At 38.5% G+C, this 18,659-nt stretch overlaps 1 protein-coding gene across 1 annotated transcript in view; it reads right to left on the bottom strand.

The window, feature by feature from the left end:
* Positions 1-18,659, bottom strand: part of Nrg1 (neuregulin 1) — a 209,888-nt gene that overhangs the window by 166,961 nt on the left and 24,268 nt on the right. Inside the window, exon 2 of the mRNA XM_013026478.1 lies at positions 230-407. Within this exon, the coding sequence (XP_012881932.1) occupies positions 230-407 (178 nt within the window). The remainder of the gene's footprint in view (positions 1-229; positions 408-18,659) is intronic.

The raw sequence follows: 18,659 nt of genomic DNA, 5'->3' as shown, positions 1-18,659 counted from the left end.
TAAGAAATGTACGCATTATCCTGCCCATGCAATTGTAACCCCTCTGTACAGTATGTTCACAAATAAAATAAAATAAAATTAAAAAAAAAAGAAACGTACTCATTACCTTGCTCAGGTAACTGTAACCCCTCTGCACAGCATTTTCACAATAAAAAAAACTTATAAAAAATATACTTAACAACATCCTATTGCTCTAGGCACAGACTATTATCATGTGCATTATACTTACCCTGGCTTTTTTTGGATCTTGATGTTCTGTGGCTTGTTTTTTTTGTTTAACTCACTCCCGTTCTTGAACCATTTGAATCTGAGGGTGGGGTATTCAGAACTGGTTTCACACCGAAGCACTAGTTTGGAGCCCGCCACTGATTCTTGGCTTTTCATTTCTTTCAATCGGGGAGGCAAGGCTAAAAAAAAAAAAAAAGAGAGAGAAGAAAAAAACATTCTGATCACTAAGCAGTCTTACAAAAAGAAGCATTAATTTTGAGTACATCTGATCGAGAAAACAATCTGAAAGTTTTACTGAGAATACAAATAGTTGAAAACGAGTGAACCCAAGTCAATACACTGATGTTAACTTTAAGAAAAGTAAAATGCCCTAATAAAACCTATGCAGGAAAAGGTATGTTACGATAGGGGGAAAGAGGACTTAAATTATAAAATTTACTCCAAAACAAATTCTAAGTAGTTATTTCCCCAATCTTTAAATTCTCTGACACAATAAAAAAAATCCTAGGCATTCTCTATTTTAAAGCAAAGAGCTTATGCCAAAGGAAGACATGATCCACTATTGTTTTCAAGACATTATCCCACATTCTTTATCACATGTCAAATCATAAGGATTTGACAAACTCATATGGGAAAAAAGGCACTGGGGGCATCATACCCATTTTTGTCATCAGAAACTTAAATTTGAGAGATAACTCTAAGTGACTGACTTATCCACAATTAAAAGTTTCATCAACTAAGCTTCATAGATGGCAGAAAACAATAAGAAAGAAAGACAAACAAACACCAAAGGCAATTCATAAACCTTAACAGTGCTTCATTCTCCAAGACTGGAGTCGTTTGGACAATATGACTCTCTATATATTTGCTTTCCTAAAAGCAATGAATGACTTCAGGTGACCACCATAGTCATACCACAGCAAGGTTGTTTGGATTTAGCATTTACAAATCTTGCCAACAAAAACTGTAAAAAAAAAAATCTGCATTGTATATTCACATGTAGAATACTATATAAACTCATATATCCCATCCTTTCAAGACTGCTTAAAAGAATGTGAGACAAAGAATACACAAATGCAGGAGTGGTACTCACTAGACACCATGTTCTAAATGAACTATACAACTTGTGGGGGGATGGAAGGAAAGTTAGGGGAGAGGGAGCAAGGGGGTGACATTGCTGAAAAAAATGTATTCTTTATCAGACTTCTATAACTGAAACCCCTCTGTATATCACCTATATAGTAACAAGAAAAATGCAGGAAGAAAAAAAGAATAGCTGTTATTTACTGGAACACTTTTGGACAAAATGTTGAAACAGCTGAGGTTTATTTCAAAATAATATGGTGAAGAGGGTGACAGGCATACAGATGTCATGAAATTACCAAGAAGTGTGTCATTGTAGAAGTTGAGCAATAAATTCATGTTGTGGTTTTTCATGTAATTCTGTATGGTATATCTGATCTTTTCATAATAAAAATATGTTTTAATATCAAAGCACAGATGCATGTTTTTTTTCTGTACACACAAAATTTCACTTAATAATCAACATCACAGAACCTCAAATCTCAACAGCTCTCAGTTTCTGCTGAGTCTTAAAAAAGTCAACTACAAAGCCCACTTCTGTCTCAATCCAGGAAATAACAGGAAACCCCAGAAAACGAACCTAGGCAAATGAGACCGATTTAGTGCATAATTACTCGCTGGGAAAGGAGCAAGAGTCCAAGGACAGCAATCAAAGTTACTTGAGATGTGAACAGGAAATGCAATACCTTGCCAACAAAGGTATTTGTTTTTCTACAACTCTGCCCTTACCAGGAAAAACTAAAAGTATGTCAAGAATGAGCATATAAATTATTATAAAAAACACATTTAAATATTGTAATTTCCTAGCAATACTTCTATAATTCTATATCGCTTTCTTATTTCTTGGGAAGATTGAGAGAAGAGGTGGAAAAGCACTCACAGATTTTGTCTGGTTTGCTCTCTCTCTCTCTCTCTCTCTCTCCCTCTCTCTCTCCCTGTGTGTCTCTCTCTCTCTCTCTCTGTATCTCTTTCTCTCTCTCTCTCTCTCTCTCTCTCTCTGATGGTGTAAAAATAAAATTTTCTTCCTGAACAACTTGCATGGATTTGTGGCTTTATGATTCCTTGTGGTTTGTGATTCTCTGTTTTGGAGGCTTTTTAAAATGACACTAAATGCTAATCTACCTAGAATGAGATGTCTATGTATTCTTTTTAGCTTCTTAGGATCATTTTTAATTTTGTGAAGCTGATGAAGAGTTTAGAGGAATCAAATAACTATTCACAAGCTAAATGGCACCAAAGAAACTGGTTTGCACATATCAAGAACAATAAAATGTTTCCTTTTATGTATGAACTAAAATAACTGGGGTTTTCCCACTTGATTTTTCCTTTAATTTGAAATACAACCCAAATTCAAGATTTCAAAAATGTACTAAACACAGTCACTAAATTTCAAAGGCCACTAAATCTCAGATGTCACTAACTCTTAGAAAGTGCTATGTTCTCTCATCCAGCACCCCACACATTTGTTTATCCACATCTGAACTTCAATTCGAACACAAATCTACAAGCCTTTGTTTACTCTAGTTTCTTCATAAAACATTTTGATACAAGACCATTGCTTATCACTTTTTGCCATTTTTCATTCTCTTTCCCTTCCTTGCTCCACTTTCCTCTTATGCCTTCATTTATTTATGTCTTTTTGCTTGATTAAGAACCCTGATTTCAAACATAAGGAATCAATCAGACAAATTTGGGGATAAGCCAGGTGCTGGTGCTCATGCCTGAAATCTTAGCTTCTCAGGAGGCTGAGATCTGAGGACCGAGGTTCAAAGCCAGGCTAGGCAGGAAAGTCCACAAGACTCTTAGCTCCAATAAACCATTCAAAAAAGCTAGAAGTGGCACTGTGGCTCAAAGTGGCAGAACACTAGCCTGGAACAAAAAGAGCTCAAGGACAGTCCCAGCCCCAAGTTCAAGCCCCATAACTGAAAAACAAAAACAAAATAAGGGGTGGGGGAATAATCTACAAAATTGGTCAAAGCTTTGAAAGTGTCCATGTTAAAAATGACAAGAGAAGACTATGATGCTGTTCTAAATTAAGGGAAATCAAGCAGACATGGCAAATAAAAGCATGTGCAGTGGCTGTGATCCTGCTACAGGGAGGATTAAGAGTTATTCAAGACCCTTTTGAGACTACTGGGGATATCTGAATGAAAATACTGTAACAAAACTCAGTTTCTCAACTCGAGTGTTGCATTGTGGATCTGCAGAGGAATCTCTTCAGTCTTAGGATGTAATGCTGACATATTCTGGAATAAACTATCATGGTATCTTCAGCCAAACTACAGATGGTTTAGCAAGTAGGAAATTCATACAAATGTGGACTTAAACACACACATACATACACATCCAGAAAAGGAGAATGGGAAGGAAACTAGTTCTTCATATTCCTGCCTTTCTGATCTGGACTTTTGACCGTAAGTAAAAAGACCCAGGTTTTCAATAAGGTCTCTGTCTCTGTCTCTGTTCTGTCTCTCTCTGTCTCTGTCTCTCTGTCTGTCTCTCTCTCTTTCTCTCTTCCTCTCCCTCTCCCTCTCTCTCTCCCACCTCCCTCTCCCCTTCTCTCCCTCCCTCCCCGCCTCCTCTCCCTCCCTCCCTCTCTTCTTCCCTTCCTCCCTTTTTTGTGCTGGGGAGTAAAAGCAGGGTCTCACACATAAAAGACTAGTGCTCTACAACTGAGCTATACTCCAGCCCTGGTTAGGATTCACTCTCCCCCAACTCTTTCCTTCCCACTGCCCCCCCACCCCCGCACCACCCACCTCCTCCACTGACTAGAACATGCTATATAGTCCAGGCTCGCCTGGAATTTAAAATCCTCCTCCCTCTGCCTCTCTCCATATTGCTATGATTAAAAGCATGAACGACTATGCCATGCCCTCGTTTAAGTACTTTTAAAGTCTTGATTAAGGTTGTAATCATGAAGGAAACTGTTTCAAATATTTATCACTTGTAACTTTAATTAACTAATGTTTTAAGCCATTGATGCCTCTTCATAGGTGGGTGGAGTTACACTGAGATGCTCACATGGTTCAACTGCATAGCCATGGCTTTGGGGCTGTTATCTCAGAAGATTCCTTGAGGGGGCAATACCAATCTGTCATCTGGCAGATCAAATCTTTCCTATCCTGTTATTTCTTTTTGGTGTTCATGAGCATAGATCCCACAAAGAGCACATCCCTTTGCTTAAGAGATGATCTGAAATGTAATGAGGCAGAAGCCTTCAAATATAAGGTACTGATTCAAATAGATCTATTCTTTAAAGCAAGTCTGGTGTATAAACATTTCTTGATATCATGGTCTAGGTCCACCAATAACAACTAGCCCGAATTTCATTTGCAAGGGAGCTATAACTCCATCCAAGGAGAAACCTCCCAGCTACTCTCAGACTTCATCTCCTCATGAGTCTCCTTGAAAGGGTGTTTTTTCCATGTGTGCTATAGCATGGGGTAACTTCTAGACCATGAGGATTTCTTTCCTATCAAAGATCAGCTCTTTTAAGGAATAAACTCAAAATCTCTATAAGAGGAGATCACCAATGGAGTCTCACAACTGCATCCCTTGACCTGAAGATCTTCTGCAATCAGTGGTACCCACTCAAGAATTATCATATGCCAAGAGTTCAAATGCACGTAGCAGGAAACTTAGCAACAATGTACAACTTTTATTGACACAAGTATTTAAACAAAAGCAAACTAATAATTTCAAAGATTTGCCACATTTTCTAAAATAAAACCAATTCTAATGGTGTGAATTTGCATTGATTAAGAATTACAAAAAGTTATTTGTTAATTGAATGCATTTAAATAGATGCAGGTTTATTCACATGGTATAAACCTATTAATTTCATTTTAAAAAAAAACAGCGAGAGTGTTTACAAATGGCCATCTTCAGAGTTACGCTCCTTACAGTGAACTGAGGAAGTTGATTCAAACACTATGGTATTATTATTTTTTTAATTTTAATTTTTATTTTTTGTGAACATACTGTACAGAGGGGTTACAATTACATGGGCAAGATAATGCATACATTTCTTATCAAGCATTGCAGCCTCCTCCTTTGTATTATTTTTTTTAAATGCTTGATTTGAAGGTATGAACCACAACCCAAGTCAAAATCTATATTTAAAAGTCACAGAAAATGAGCAAATAGTCTACATCCAAGTACTGTGCTCAAGAGGTTGCCTTTTAAAAACACATGAAGAAAAAGAGAATCATCTATGGCAACCACAGGAAGGAAAGCTGTGAACAGCAGGCGGTAAGAGTCCACAAACTATTGCTGCTAGTATCCATGTACGTACGTCTGTTCTGATTGGTACTACATTCAAACATCCAAACTGCTCGTGGGAACAGATGGAAGATATAGAGCATCTCAGGAGCCTAAAACAGGAGCAGAGTGTTTGTTAAGTGGTAAGTGTGTAGAAGCACCTGTAACATATAAGACAGGAGGGGACAAAACCAGATTCCAGAGCCCAGACCTATCTTCCTATAAAACACTGCTTAGGATTGAGGGACCTCTGGCATTAGTTATTGTTTCTATGCATTATAAAGGATGGGGACTTTTGGAAATGAAATATAAGGCAAACTGGAAGATGGTCAAATGTTACTGTCATCTTTACTTGTTCTAAACTCCTAGCTGGACACCACCATAGGAGTATGTAGCCTCTGTCTCAGCTAAGGTCCCACTCGTGTTCGTACCTATTGTTCAGCTCCAATGGCCCATGCCTGTCTACAGTATTATGGCTGCTCGCCCCTGCAGGAAGAGCGTATGCTTGTCACTTTATACCCTATGGGTCATCAGTGTCAGCAACAGTTCTAACAGTTCTGTATGTACACTGTGAGATGTATGATGTTTATTTCCTTCTACAGGTGAGGAGATGAGGTTTATTATGGAAATTGGGCAGTGTCACAAGTCTAGCAAGCTACAGCACCAGGAATGAAACCCAAGAATTCTCTTTACACCATGATGGCTTTGCTGGGCTTGAGGTAGATTCAGAAAGAGAGAGAGAGGGAGAGAGAGAGAGAGAGAGCCAACTAAAAAGCTAGTAAGGATCACTTCATTTCACAGCCAACGTGGTAATCTTTGGATTCTTGTAAGAGGCTATTTAAACAAGACCACCCCTTATGTCAGCCTATAAGAGATTTCTAACGGTATAAAATTCTCCTAGGAAATCAGGGCAGACTCACTACTTAAGAATCCTGAAAATGGATACCATGTTTATTTAAGTCAGCCACCCTCCTCTTCTATGAAGTTCTGTTGTTCTTCAGCCAGTATTTCATAGTTAAAACCTAAAGATAAGATCATGAAACTAGTGCAATGGCAATTTTGGGAGCTTAGGAAAAGTAGTTAAAATGAGGTCCTACTGACACATTTTCAACAATAAAATCCTTTAGAATGATTATAGCTTAATTTATACTGAGTTCCTAGTAACTGCCAGGCACTGTCCTAAGAACTTTATGATCATGAACTCCTGAAAATGTTATCCTTCGGCAGGTACATGTTACTATAACTATGCCCTACTTATAGATGAGAAAATGGAAATGAGTAGAGGAACTTATTTTAATTTTTTGGCTTTATTGAGGAATAAACTCAGGGATTGTTAAGGGGAATTCTACTACTAGATCCTTGGCCCCAGAAATTTTTGTTGTTATGTTTTTCAGATAGGGTCTTGCACTTTGCCTAGGATTGGCTTCAGACCAAATATGATCCTTCTTGTAGCTGGGATTACAGTCATGCACTACCATAACTTCCTTGCTCCACCATAACCTGCTTATTTGAGATGGAGCCCAATCATTTTAACTGGGCTGATTTTGAACCATGATCCTCTTGATATCTGCCTCCTCAGGACCTGAAAATATAGATGTGATCTACCATGCCTGCCTTATCAAGAGCCCCTTTTATCCCAGAGTTCTTGCTCTAAATGACCAAGCAATGAAACTGAATTCTTTGCTATTCTTTCTATAGTTGAAATGGAAGAGGTGTATATTGTTGGTGTATCAATAGTGACCACAGTTGCCTAACAAACCAAATAGACCACATCTCAAGTAAAAAAGCCAGTCTGGGGGGGGGGGGGAAGCAGATATGTAAAATTGCTGAATTTTCTGAGTTAATTGGATGATCTATGAGGAAATAAAACAAGACAGAGTACTTGAAATGGATATTATATGCAAAACAATTCTTTTGAACAACGTGCTTGTCCATCTGTCACAAACGTCAAATGCCACCAGGGTCAATAGTGCTGTATTCCATTCTGTATTCGTTGAAATGTGAGAGGCCCCAGGTGAGCAACCAACCACAGAGTGTCTGGACAGATTAACGTCACTCCGTCAGGTGTTAATGCAATACACTGTGATGGTGAATGCTGCATAAATCATGGCCCAGTTGCCAACAGTTTGAAGGTAACTGTTCAACAGGCTGCTTAATTAACGCTGTCACCACAGCTGCCCCCAATTAGAAGAACATCTTACTCATGTTCATAAAGAAGAGGTCAGGCAAGCTTCAGAACAGGCCCTGAGCTCACAGAGTAAAAATGGACCCCATACATATTTACCAAGTGGATATGTAGCAAAGTTCATGTCTTATAAACTTCATCTTTTCTGCCTCCCCTCCCCCAAACAAAGGTTTCCCCCATTATTCGTTTTTTTGTTTATCTTTTTCTTCCATATATATTTTTATCGTAAAAATACAATACAGAGTAGTTACAGTTACATGAGTAGGGTAATGAGTTCATTTCCCATCAAGCATTATTACTTCCTCCTTTGTTTTACCCCTACCATCCCTTCCCTCTCCACCACCCCAACTACCCCCCTCCACAAATTGTAAAGTTCGTTTTCAACACAGTGTCTTATACATCTCATTGTTACAATGGGTAAACCTATATCCTTATTTCAGCATTTTGTTATTTTCCTTCCCCACACCCCAGAAAATTAGCAAAATTTTTATACAAGATGCAAGGCACCGATATGAAATACAATGAAAACAGGGGTTATACTGTGGGGAAAGAGCATACAAAAGAAACAAAAAAAAATCACATACGTCATTATAAGAACATTAAAAACAATAGCAAGCAAGAAAAAAAACACTGTGTCCCTGTCTTGGGGTTCATTTCGCTTAACATCATCTTATATGGTCATATGTACATAGCTTTTGACCTTTTTGGCTTATCCTAGACATGTACTAGTTATTGCAAATAAGGGAAGCCATGGGACCTTTGTTTCTTTGGGCTTGGCTTACTTCACTTAATATAATTTTTTCCAAGTCTTTCCATTTCCTAACAAATGGAGTGGTGTTATTCTTTCTGATGGAGGCACAGAATTCCAGTTTATATATATACATTTTCTCGATCCATTCATCTACTGAGGGGCATCTGGGTTGGTTCATATATTAGCTAGGGTGAATAATGCTGTGATAAACATGGTTATGCTGGTAGCTTCAGTATGACCTTGTTTGTGATTGTTTGGGTAATGCTCAAAAGTGAGATTGCTGGGTCAAAGGGGAGCTCTATATGGAGTCTTTTGAGGAAGCTCCATACTGCTTTCCAAAGTGGTTGAACAAGTTTACACTCCCACCAACAATGCAGTAAGGTTCCCTTTTGGCCACATCCCCTCCAGCAGCTGTTGTTACTAGATTTCTTGATTATAGCCATTCTAATTGGGGTGAGATGGAATCTCAGTGTTGTCTTGAGTTGTATTTCTTTTATGGCTAGAGATGTTGAGCATTTCTTCATGTGTCTATTGGCCATTCTTATTTCCTCTTCAGAGAAGTTTCTCTTTAAGTCCTTAGCCCATTTATTAATTGGGCAGTTGTTTCTTTGAGGATTTGTTGTTGGGGGATTTAAATTTTTGAGTTCTAAGTATATATTGATATGAGATCCTTGTCCGTTGTGTGGCTAGTGAAGATCTTCTCCCAATCAGTGGGCTTTTTATTGATCTTTCTAGCTATGTCCTTTGCCATGCAGAAGCTCTGCAGTTTCATGCAATCCCATTTGTCCAGACTTTCTTTGATCTGCTATGTTTCTGGGGCTCTATTAAGAAAATTTCAACTGTGCTAAGGAGCCCTAGAGTTTTTCCTATTCGTTCCTGTAATAGTTTCAGGGTGCCTGCTTTGACCTCAAGGTTTTTGATCCATTTGGAGTTGATTCTGGTGCAAGGTGATATATACGGATCTAGCTTTAGTTTTCTACAGGTGTTTAACCAATTTTGCCAGCACCATTTACTGAAGAGGCTGTCTTTCTTCCATTCTAAGTTTTAGTTCCCTTGTCAAAGATAAGGTGGCTATATGTCTGTGGGTTCATTTCTGGGTCTTCAGTCCTATTCCATTGGTCCTGAGGTCTGTTCTTGTGCCAGTACCAAGCTGTTTTGATTACTGTGGTTTTGTAGTAGAGTTTGAAACTTGGAATTGATATTCCTCCAGCACTCCTCTTTCTGCTAAAGATTGTTTTTGCTACTTGGGGTTTTTATTGTTCTATAAGAATTTTGGAACTGCTTCTTCTATTACATTGAAGAGGTTGGCATATTACTAGGTACCCATTATTTGTTATACAAACCTTTCTCACCACTTCCAAAATTCTGACAAGTACAGAAATTGAGAATGATCTAGTTAGCAAAAGCATGATAATTGGTCGTTTTCATAGTATAGTGGTATTTCCCTGCTCTGATGTGTTGTTTGCTCATGGACCAACTTGCCAGGACATCAATGTGTTAATATTTGACTTTATAACCATCTCAGCATATCAGCACACCTGTAAAGTGTTCACTTCTGTCTTGCTAATCATTTTTCCTTGTTCAAACTGAATGACTTGCTAACCATTTTTCCTTGTTCAAACTGAATGGCATTGAGTTGTTATTAATAACGTGGTAGTTTTACATTTGAAACAAGGAATTTATTTATGTGTCCTAAACTGGATAAATTCCCAGCTAACACGAGTTAGCATGGGCTATAATAAGTTTTCAACATGACAGCGACATGAGAGATTTTAAACAATGCAGACAAAAGCAGGCAAGTTCTGAGTGATCTGTGGATATTAGTTCCTCATTATATGTGTTTCCCATAAAACTAATTCCTTCTGTGAGAGCTAATTATGAAAAATATAAATGTGTCTTTTCACAACCTCTTAAATCTATTTCTCATTATTGAAGAAGTCTATTTTCCTAGCCGTCAATGGCCTGTTTTTGTCTGTTTTATCCACAACTAATTCATTAAGCTGAATAGCTTATTAAAAAGTATTAAATGCATATGCCAGGATTGGAATATACCTGCTTTACTCACAGAGCCTTACTCAAAGTTAAAATTTTCTCCACTTAGTTTGTTGTAAAGTAACCAATACTGTAATCTCACCATATAAATTCTAGTTTGATTTCTGAGATTATTAAACTTGTGTGTGTAGCCCTTTATATTATTAAGCAACTTACTGGCACCCTAACAGGGACATGAATATGATGAAAATCTAGAAAATGATCTCAGTCAAGTTAAACATATCGCTGACAGTAAGAAACTTTGAGCTGGGTGTTGGTGACTCAAACATGAAATTCGAGCTACTTGGGAGGTTAAGATTGGGAGGATCATGATTGGAGGTCAGCCAAGGCCAAAGTTCTTAAGACCCTTTCTCTATCCACAGCTAGGCATAGTGGTGTGAGCCTATCAATTTAGCTACACGAGAGGTTCAGATCTGTAGAATTTCAGCTCCAGGACTTCCAAGCAGAAAAGCCTGCTTTTGAGCTTCCTCAAAATGAGCAGAGGGTCATAGGCTTGAGAATGCCAGAGTGCTTGTCTTGCAGAACAAGGCCTTGAGTATAAGACCCAGTACAAATGTGGGGAAGCCAGGAGACCTGGGTGAAGGTGCTTGTTTGGCCTAAAGAACCAATCATCAGTGAACCTCCTAATATAACTCACCAACGCGGGAACCAAAGTAGTATCTGACCTATCTACTCAATTAATCAAAAAGGAAGATGAAAACAGCATAGAAATTGGAAACTTTCAGCCACGTGCTGGTGGTTGGTTCCTGCCTATAATCCTACCAACTTAGGAAGCTGAGATTTGAGGAACACAGTTTGAAGCTAACCTCAGCAGAAAAGTCTATGACACTCTACTTCCAATTAACCAACAATGAGCCAGGCAGGGGGCAAAGAGAGCCAGCTGTGAACAAACAAGTTGACCAAGAGTGCAAAGCCTGGAGTTCAAGGCCTGGTACTGACAGAAAAAAAATATATCATTGCTGATATTACTGTCATGATCTACAAAACATCATTATACAATAGAAAATGATGACAGAAATACAAATAGCACCATATTTTGATAATTCCTCCCAACAACAATAACAAAAATTCCAACTGGAACATATGCTCAGAAGGAAGGGCAGATAGAATAAATGAACAGAATACACATTCTAGAATCGTAAAAACTGGCACACACAAAAAAGAGGCCAACAGAAAGAAACACTGTCTTTAAAATCATAAAATCTCAGAGCCAATGCCTTTTGACAGGTTCACAGAACACTCTGTGTGGAAAACCTCGGATGCCTAAAGCAAGAAGGTTCAGAATAAAAAAGGAAATGCAGTTTTGCATAATAAGTCTAATTTTGAAAGTGCTCATCCTGCGAGGTTGTACAGGAACATAGCTCAGGAAGCAGCATACAGGAGGAGGTGGGGGAAACAAATAAAAATACTCCACAAAATATGGGGTTTGAAGCCAGCTCGGCAGGCCTAGACTTCAACTCCAATTTTCCCACCTAAAGCTCAGTGGCTTGTCTACCAAATGTGAGCCATATCCTCCTCAGCCTCAAGATGGGTTTGCCTACCTCAGCATGAGTAAGACTCAAGGCATGACATCTGGCATTGACACCCTATCCCCATCTCTTTCTTTGAGTGGATTTCAGGTTGGAGGGTATAGCTCACTGGTAGGGTGCTTTTCTAGTATATGAGGCCCCTGGGTTCCAGACTAGCACCATCCAAAAAACAAAAGCAGATTCATAAGGATTAATTTGATTCATGAATGGAACTGATCATTGTTTATGTTTGCATTTTTGTTGTTTGTTTTCTGGTACAGGAGTTCGAACCTGAGGCCTCAGATTTGCTCAGCTTGCACAGAGAGCTGATAGTCTACCACTGAGCCCATGCTTCCACCATGGATTTTTGCTGTTTTGTTGTTTGAGACAAATTCTTATGAACTTTCTCTCTGGCCTGAACTTGAACTCAAGTCTCAACCTCCCAAGTAGCTAGGATTCAGCTTGATTATTCTTTACCATCCTTTAATGGGCATTAACACAGAAACTTCATAACCAGATTATTTTAAAGTGGCCTTCAGGGCATCAGTAACCTTACTCAGCACAAATACCAATGGCGTTTCTTAGAGGATTATAATTGAGTTCGTTGTTTGTGAATAACCAACATGATGAAATCTAAATAAGGTCTGCTGTTTACCTAATAGAATTATATCAATAGTAATCTTTCTTAATCTCTCTCAATATATATGTACATATATATATGGCCTCAGTTTCCTTCTCATAAAGGATCACCTCCCATGCTACTAAACTCCAAGGCAATTCAAGTCCATCTATTTATTTTTCTTTTGTACATACATTGTATTGCTAGCATTTAAGAGCAGAGTCACTGACCTGAGTTTTAAATTCAAACACAATCATTTAACAGTAGTGTTCAAATGGTAAGTTTATGCGGGTAGAGGAAGAGAAAAAGAGAAAGAGGAAGAGGAGAAATAAGAGGAGAAGGAAGAAAAGGAGGAGAAGGAAGAGGAGGAGGAGGAGAGGAAGAAGAGGGAGAGGAAGAACAATGAGAAGAAAGAAGAAGGACAAGGAGAGGAGAAAGTAAAAAGAGAAGGAAGAAGAAAAAGGAGGAGGAAGAAAGGGAGAAGTTGAAGAAGAGAGATTTGCAAATTTTTACACAAGTTTACAAAAGTTTTAGTCTCATTTGCAGAAAAAATAGATGGAGCTGGAAAAAATTATGTTAAGTGGAGTAAGTCATGCTCTAAAAGGATGACTATTTTCTCTCATCTGTAGAAATTAGATCTAAATTATAAGTATATGTAAACATATACAGGCTCATTTGCATTTATACACAAATGTTAACTGAAGTATGGTAAATTCAAGGGAGAATTCCAACAGTGTGAATCTTTTGAAAACTGACTTATAATTTAGTAAAATGACTATCAGGGAGCTGGAACATATGTGGTGATTGGTGGTGAGCTCAAGGGGCGGAGGGCAAACAAGGAGCGAGGAAGGATGGGCAAATGCAATCATAATATTCAATGTACATATGTGAAAGTGGAAGCAGGTAAATTGAGGGGATGGGTGCAGTTGGGAGGAGAGAAGAGGAGAATGATGGAAGGGATGACATTAATCAAGATACATTTTACTAGCTGGCTGTTAGTGGCTCATGCCTATAATCCTAGCTACTGGGAGGCTGAGATCTGAGGTTCGCAGTGTGAAGCCAGCCCAGGCAGGAAAGTCTGTGAGACTCTTAACTCCAATGAACTACTCAGAAAAAGCTGGAAGTGGTACTGTGGCTGAAGTGGTAGAGCACTAGCCTTGAGCCAAAGAAGCTCAGAGAGAGCATCAAGGCCCTGTTTTCAAGTCCCAGGACCAGTTTCCCACAAACCCTCCCCCCCAAAAAAAAACATACATTGTACTCATAAACTAACATGTTGAATTGAAAATCTTTTGTACAACTATTTAAGGACATTTTAACTAATTAATTAAAATTAAAAAAAAGGTTTCTGTCTCAAGAAGCCTAACCTATTGCATTTAGAAAATTCTTAAATGGAAAAGTCTAAACAATACCCTAATGTGCAGACATAGCCACTGCTTTTTGGCTGGAGATAACGAAATATCTGTTTAAATTCTATTTTTGAAAGACAGCTATTTCTTGCATAACTTTAGCAAACCTCAAATCTCTTACATAGCACTAGGGAACCGTGTCTATCAGGACCAACAGTGCTCAATAACTCTGTTGAGAAGTGGGAGCTAACTCAGCTGTGATGGTAGCATCCTCCTGAAACACATGAAAAGCCATAGAATGTGACACTCAAGAAGCCTACTGAAGGGCAAGTCCTGACGGCCATGTTTGCACAGCGTCAATGCAACATCATTGTTGACGATCAAACCACCAGGCACACACGAAACCTTGCTGATTTACTCATCAGAATGTGCCTGCAAGTACTCCAATTCTAAGAATTTTACCACCAGAGTGACAAAAACAGACGAGGAAGCAAAATTTCTGTAAAGGTTCTGAGAAACCGGAGACTTGAGTCTTCAGATTTGAATGACTAGATGGAAAAACTGCTACCTAAGGACAAGAGAAGGCCAAGGGCAGCTTCACCTCCTTAATTTAGAATAAACTGAACACTGCCAGGTTTTTACTAGGACATTTATCTTGTCACTTTATACTTCTTTCCTGAGCAATCACAAGCATTTGTGCCTAGCAGAAATCTATCCTTTGAGATCCAGACCTTTGTCAGAGTTGCCTTACTCAAAAACAGTATGAATAAATTCATTCAGTTCAAAAATCTAAATCTACTTTCCCATGTATATGCCCATCTCCAGTCCATGCACATTTTAGTTAATTTTATTTGCACCCTCCCCCAAACTTCCATCCCCAGTCCTTCCAGGAAAGGAACTTACATAGCATTAGGCAATAAGCAAAGTCGATGCACTAGGAACCAGTCAACTACAAAGCGACCACAAATGTAGAAAAGAAGAGAAAGGAGAAGTAGGCCAACCGCAAATGCAACTGGACATGAAAGAAGCTGAAACATGCATTCTAGGAAACAAAGAAGGATCTAGAAAAGAAGTGTATATAATAGCAATGTCCATTGTGAAGTCTATGCAGAGGAAGCACATCAATCCAGACTGGACAGATGTTCAAGGCCAACTGTGAAACTCCACAAGCTGGCATAGGAAGGAAGAGATTCCTAAGAAGACAAAGGTCTTAACACCAGCTGTTTAGCTTAATTCTGTGTTCCCATTTAGGTTTTGCAAAGAGCTCTCCCTTTTCTTCCTGAGTCATCTGGTTTTCTCTGCAACAGAGAACAATGTCTTTAAGGTGGAAACATTGTTGTTTCTAACCTGGTAACTTAGTATTCTGAACAGAAATTCAGAGTTCTGCAAATCCTGTGTACAAATTTATAGTATGAAATGTGTGACGTGCAGATCATGTGATTGATTGCCTACCAAGTTTGAGAATTTGTAGAATATACCATTGGGTAAGTTTACCAAAAGTCTTTTGAGAGCCTGTTGAAAACTCTAAGTGAACCCAGACTCCCAATGTTAGAGAACTCTTTAAGGTGATAACTAACTTTTTAAAGTGAGCAGAGGTGAGAAAAATATGGTGCCAGAGCCAAATCCTGCCCTTCCATCATGTTTTGTTAAATAAAGTTATATTGGAAAACCATTCACCTTCACTTGCTTATAAGCTGTAATTGCTTTTATGCTGCAACCATGTAATTTACCCTTTGTTGAAATGTTTGCAGATCCCTATTCCAGAGCACCCAGGCACTAAAGTCATCATAGCCCATCTACTAGCAACCAGAAAGGGGTCATTTAATAAACTCACAGCAGAACAAGGGGAGTACTCCATACAAGGTCTACAGCTGGAAGACACTGAATGAGTATATGCTATGAAATACTCACAAGGCTAAAGAACCTCAAATCCAATCCAGACAGGGAGAGGAAGCAATGATCGGCCTCTGATACACCCTGGCAACATGCTACCTGACTGTTCAGAGGAGTTGCTGGAGAAGGGAAACTAGAAAACAATGGTGAGGAAATCAGCCTCAAAGTCAGAAAATATGTATTACGACTTTACAAAACAACATTTTGAGATATTCATGTGGTGTTCCTCCTTTCATTGGATGATGATTTCCTACCTAGCAAGAAGGGGAGGGCTGATTGAGTTAAGTTAATGCAGGAACTCCCTGGGTAAGGATAATGATCAAAGTGGGGAACTGAGGCCTGCAGAAGATAATATTCAAGCCATAATCTTGCCGTGCCCCAGCCATTCAAACTTAGAAAAAGATAATCTACAAAAATATGAAAAATGTTTTTGCTAGTGAATTATTATACTGTATTATTACAAAATTTCATATCCTGCATGAATTCGGGAGGTGATAGCAGCATGCCACCAATGATTGACAATGATTGATAACCCTAAAAAAGATGTCTGGGAGCTGGGCACAGGAGTCTCATGCCTGTAATCCTAACTACTCAGGAGGCTGAAATCTGAGGATTGTGGTTCAAAGCCAGCCCTGGCAGAAAAGTCCCCATGAGACTCTTATCTCCAATTGATCACTTGAAAACCAGAAGTGGTGCTGTGGCTCAAAGTGGTTCAAAGTGGTAGAGCTAGCCTAGTACCCAGGCCCTAAAATTCAAGCCCCACAACTGCAGAAAGAAAAAAAAAGATGTCTGGGATAAAATGCAAACATTAATTGGGATTAATGTATTATGATAAGCAGAATCTATGCTGAGATTAGCACTGTGACAATGGATTACAACTGTACAAAGAATGGAACTGTGACATAATAACCCAACTCTATACAGTAACAATACTAGAATCTTAAGAGATCTGATATTTTATCTTAACAGAGATACAATATGTTTCTTTAAAAAGAGAAAATGAGAAGAGTAGATTGAAATGAAATACTTGGGGAAAGACTTCAGTGAGATACAAGCTTTGAATTACAGATAATGCTTTTCTTCCTTCCTTTTTCTTTTTCTTTTTTTTCTTTTTTGAACTCAGGGCCTACATACTCCCTGAGCCAGTGTTCTGCCACTTGAGCCACAGATCTACTTCTGGCTTTTTGTTAGTTAATTAGAGATCATTGACTTTCCTGTCGGGCTGGCCTCAAACTGTGATCCTCAGATCACAGCATCCTGGGGAGCTAGGATAATAGACATGAGCCACCAACAGCTGGTGGTCAGACAAGGCATTCTAAAGATAAAGATGAACATAATTTTGTGGGGTTTGGGTTTTTTTAAGGCTCAGTAATGAACTATATATAAGAATTATATGAGCTTTAGAATCAGACAGATAAGGAAGTGAATTCTAGCTCATGGTCTGAATTTCCATGATCATGTGTATTTCTGCAATTTAAAAAGATATATATGACTCCTGTATAAAATAACAGTATTTCTTGCTGTAAAATGTTCATTCTATTATACTTACATTGCCAAACAATCCAGGCATCTTGTTAATCATGAGAAAAGTTAAAGGCAGAACTTTTAAATAGAAGTACAAATGATGACAAGAGGAATGCCAGTGTGTGCAATAAAACTCAAGGGAAGAGAAGAGTAAAAAGTAAACTTAAGCCTTATACACTATGCTTCTGCCTGGCATTGGTGGCTCAGGCCTATAATCCCAGCTACTCAAGAGGCTGAGATCTGAAGACCCTGGTTCAAAGTCAGTCCCAGCAGGAAAGTCCCAGAGAAATTAACTACAAAAAGCCAGAAGTGGAGCTGTGGCTCAAATAGTAGAGCACGAGTCTTGAACACAAAAATCCAAGGGGTGTACCCAGGCCCAGAGTTCAAGCTCCAAAAAACAAACAAACAAACAAATAAATAAAACAAAAACACAAAACAAAACAAAACAATAGCCACAACAAAAACTATTCTCCATTGGCTCATGTGAAGGCAAAAAGAATCAAAAGCTTGTTTATGAAGGCCATGGGGAAAATGAAGAGGGGGACTGAGATGGTAGCCAAGCAGGAAGAAGGCACAGGTCAAAACCTGCCATTCACTCAGCTGTAAAACCCTCGTGGCACAGGATATGAATGCCTGCTGTTGAAAATCTCCTTCTTTGCATATTATTTACAACCAAGCAAAATGAATTTATAAGCATCTCAAACTGCCAAGGAACTAAGATCCTAAAACATTTCCAATGAGTAAGGGATGCTAAATAGAAATTAATAATAGAGCCCAGCACCCATTATTACTAGTTTCATGTGGAGATGTCATTGTTGTATCTTTAATTAGGAGAACTGTCTTTACTGATTCATTTTATTGTCTATAAAAATATTAGAAAGACTGTAACAAGTTCACTCCTAACTTCAGTCTTCCTAACCTACCCTTTCCCACCACAGGCTTTTCTGGTATCTACCAAATACAGCTTACATGAGGATCTATACACACTTTCCAAATGGCACAGTCAGAAATTATGCTTCTTTCATAAGCAATAATGAAAAAGGAAAGCACTGTATAGTTTAAATTAACTTTGAAACTACACACAGTGCATATCTATACCAATCTCCTATGCTTCTGTCCATTAACAATTCCCGGTACTCATCATTCACATTACTGTTAATACTTGAACACTGATTACCTAGTAGATGCATGGTCATCTTCAATCCAGTTA

Source organism: Dipodomys ordii, unplaced genomic scaffold (genome assembly GCF_000151885.1).
Source record: "Dipodomys ordii isolate 6190 unplaced genomic scaffold, Dord_2.0 Scaffold4, whole genome shotgun sequence".
NCBI classification, from domain to species: Eukaryota; Metazoa; Chordata; class Mammalia; order Rodentia; family Heteromyidae; genus Dipodomys; species Dipodomys ordii.
The sequence above is the reverse complement of the archived record's forward strand: the minus strand, read 5'-3'. Positions and strand labels throughout refer to the sequence as shown.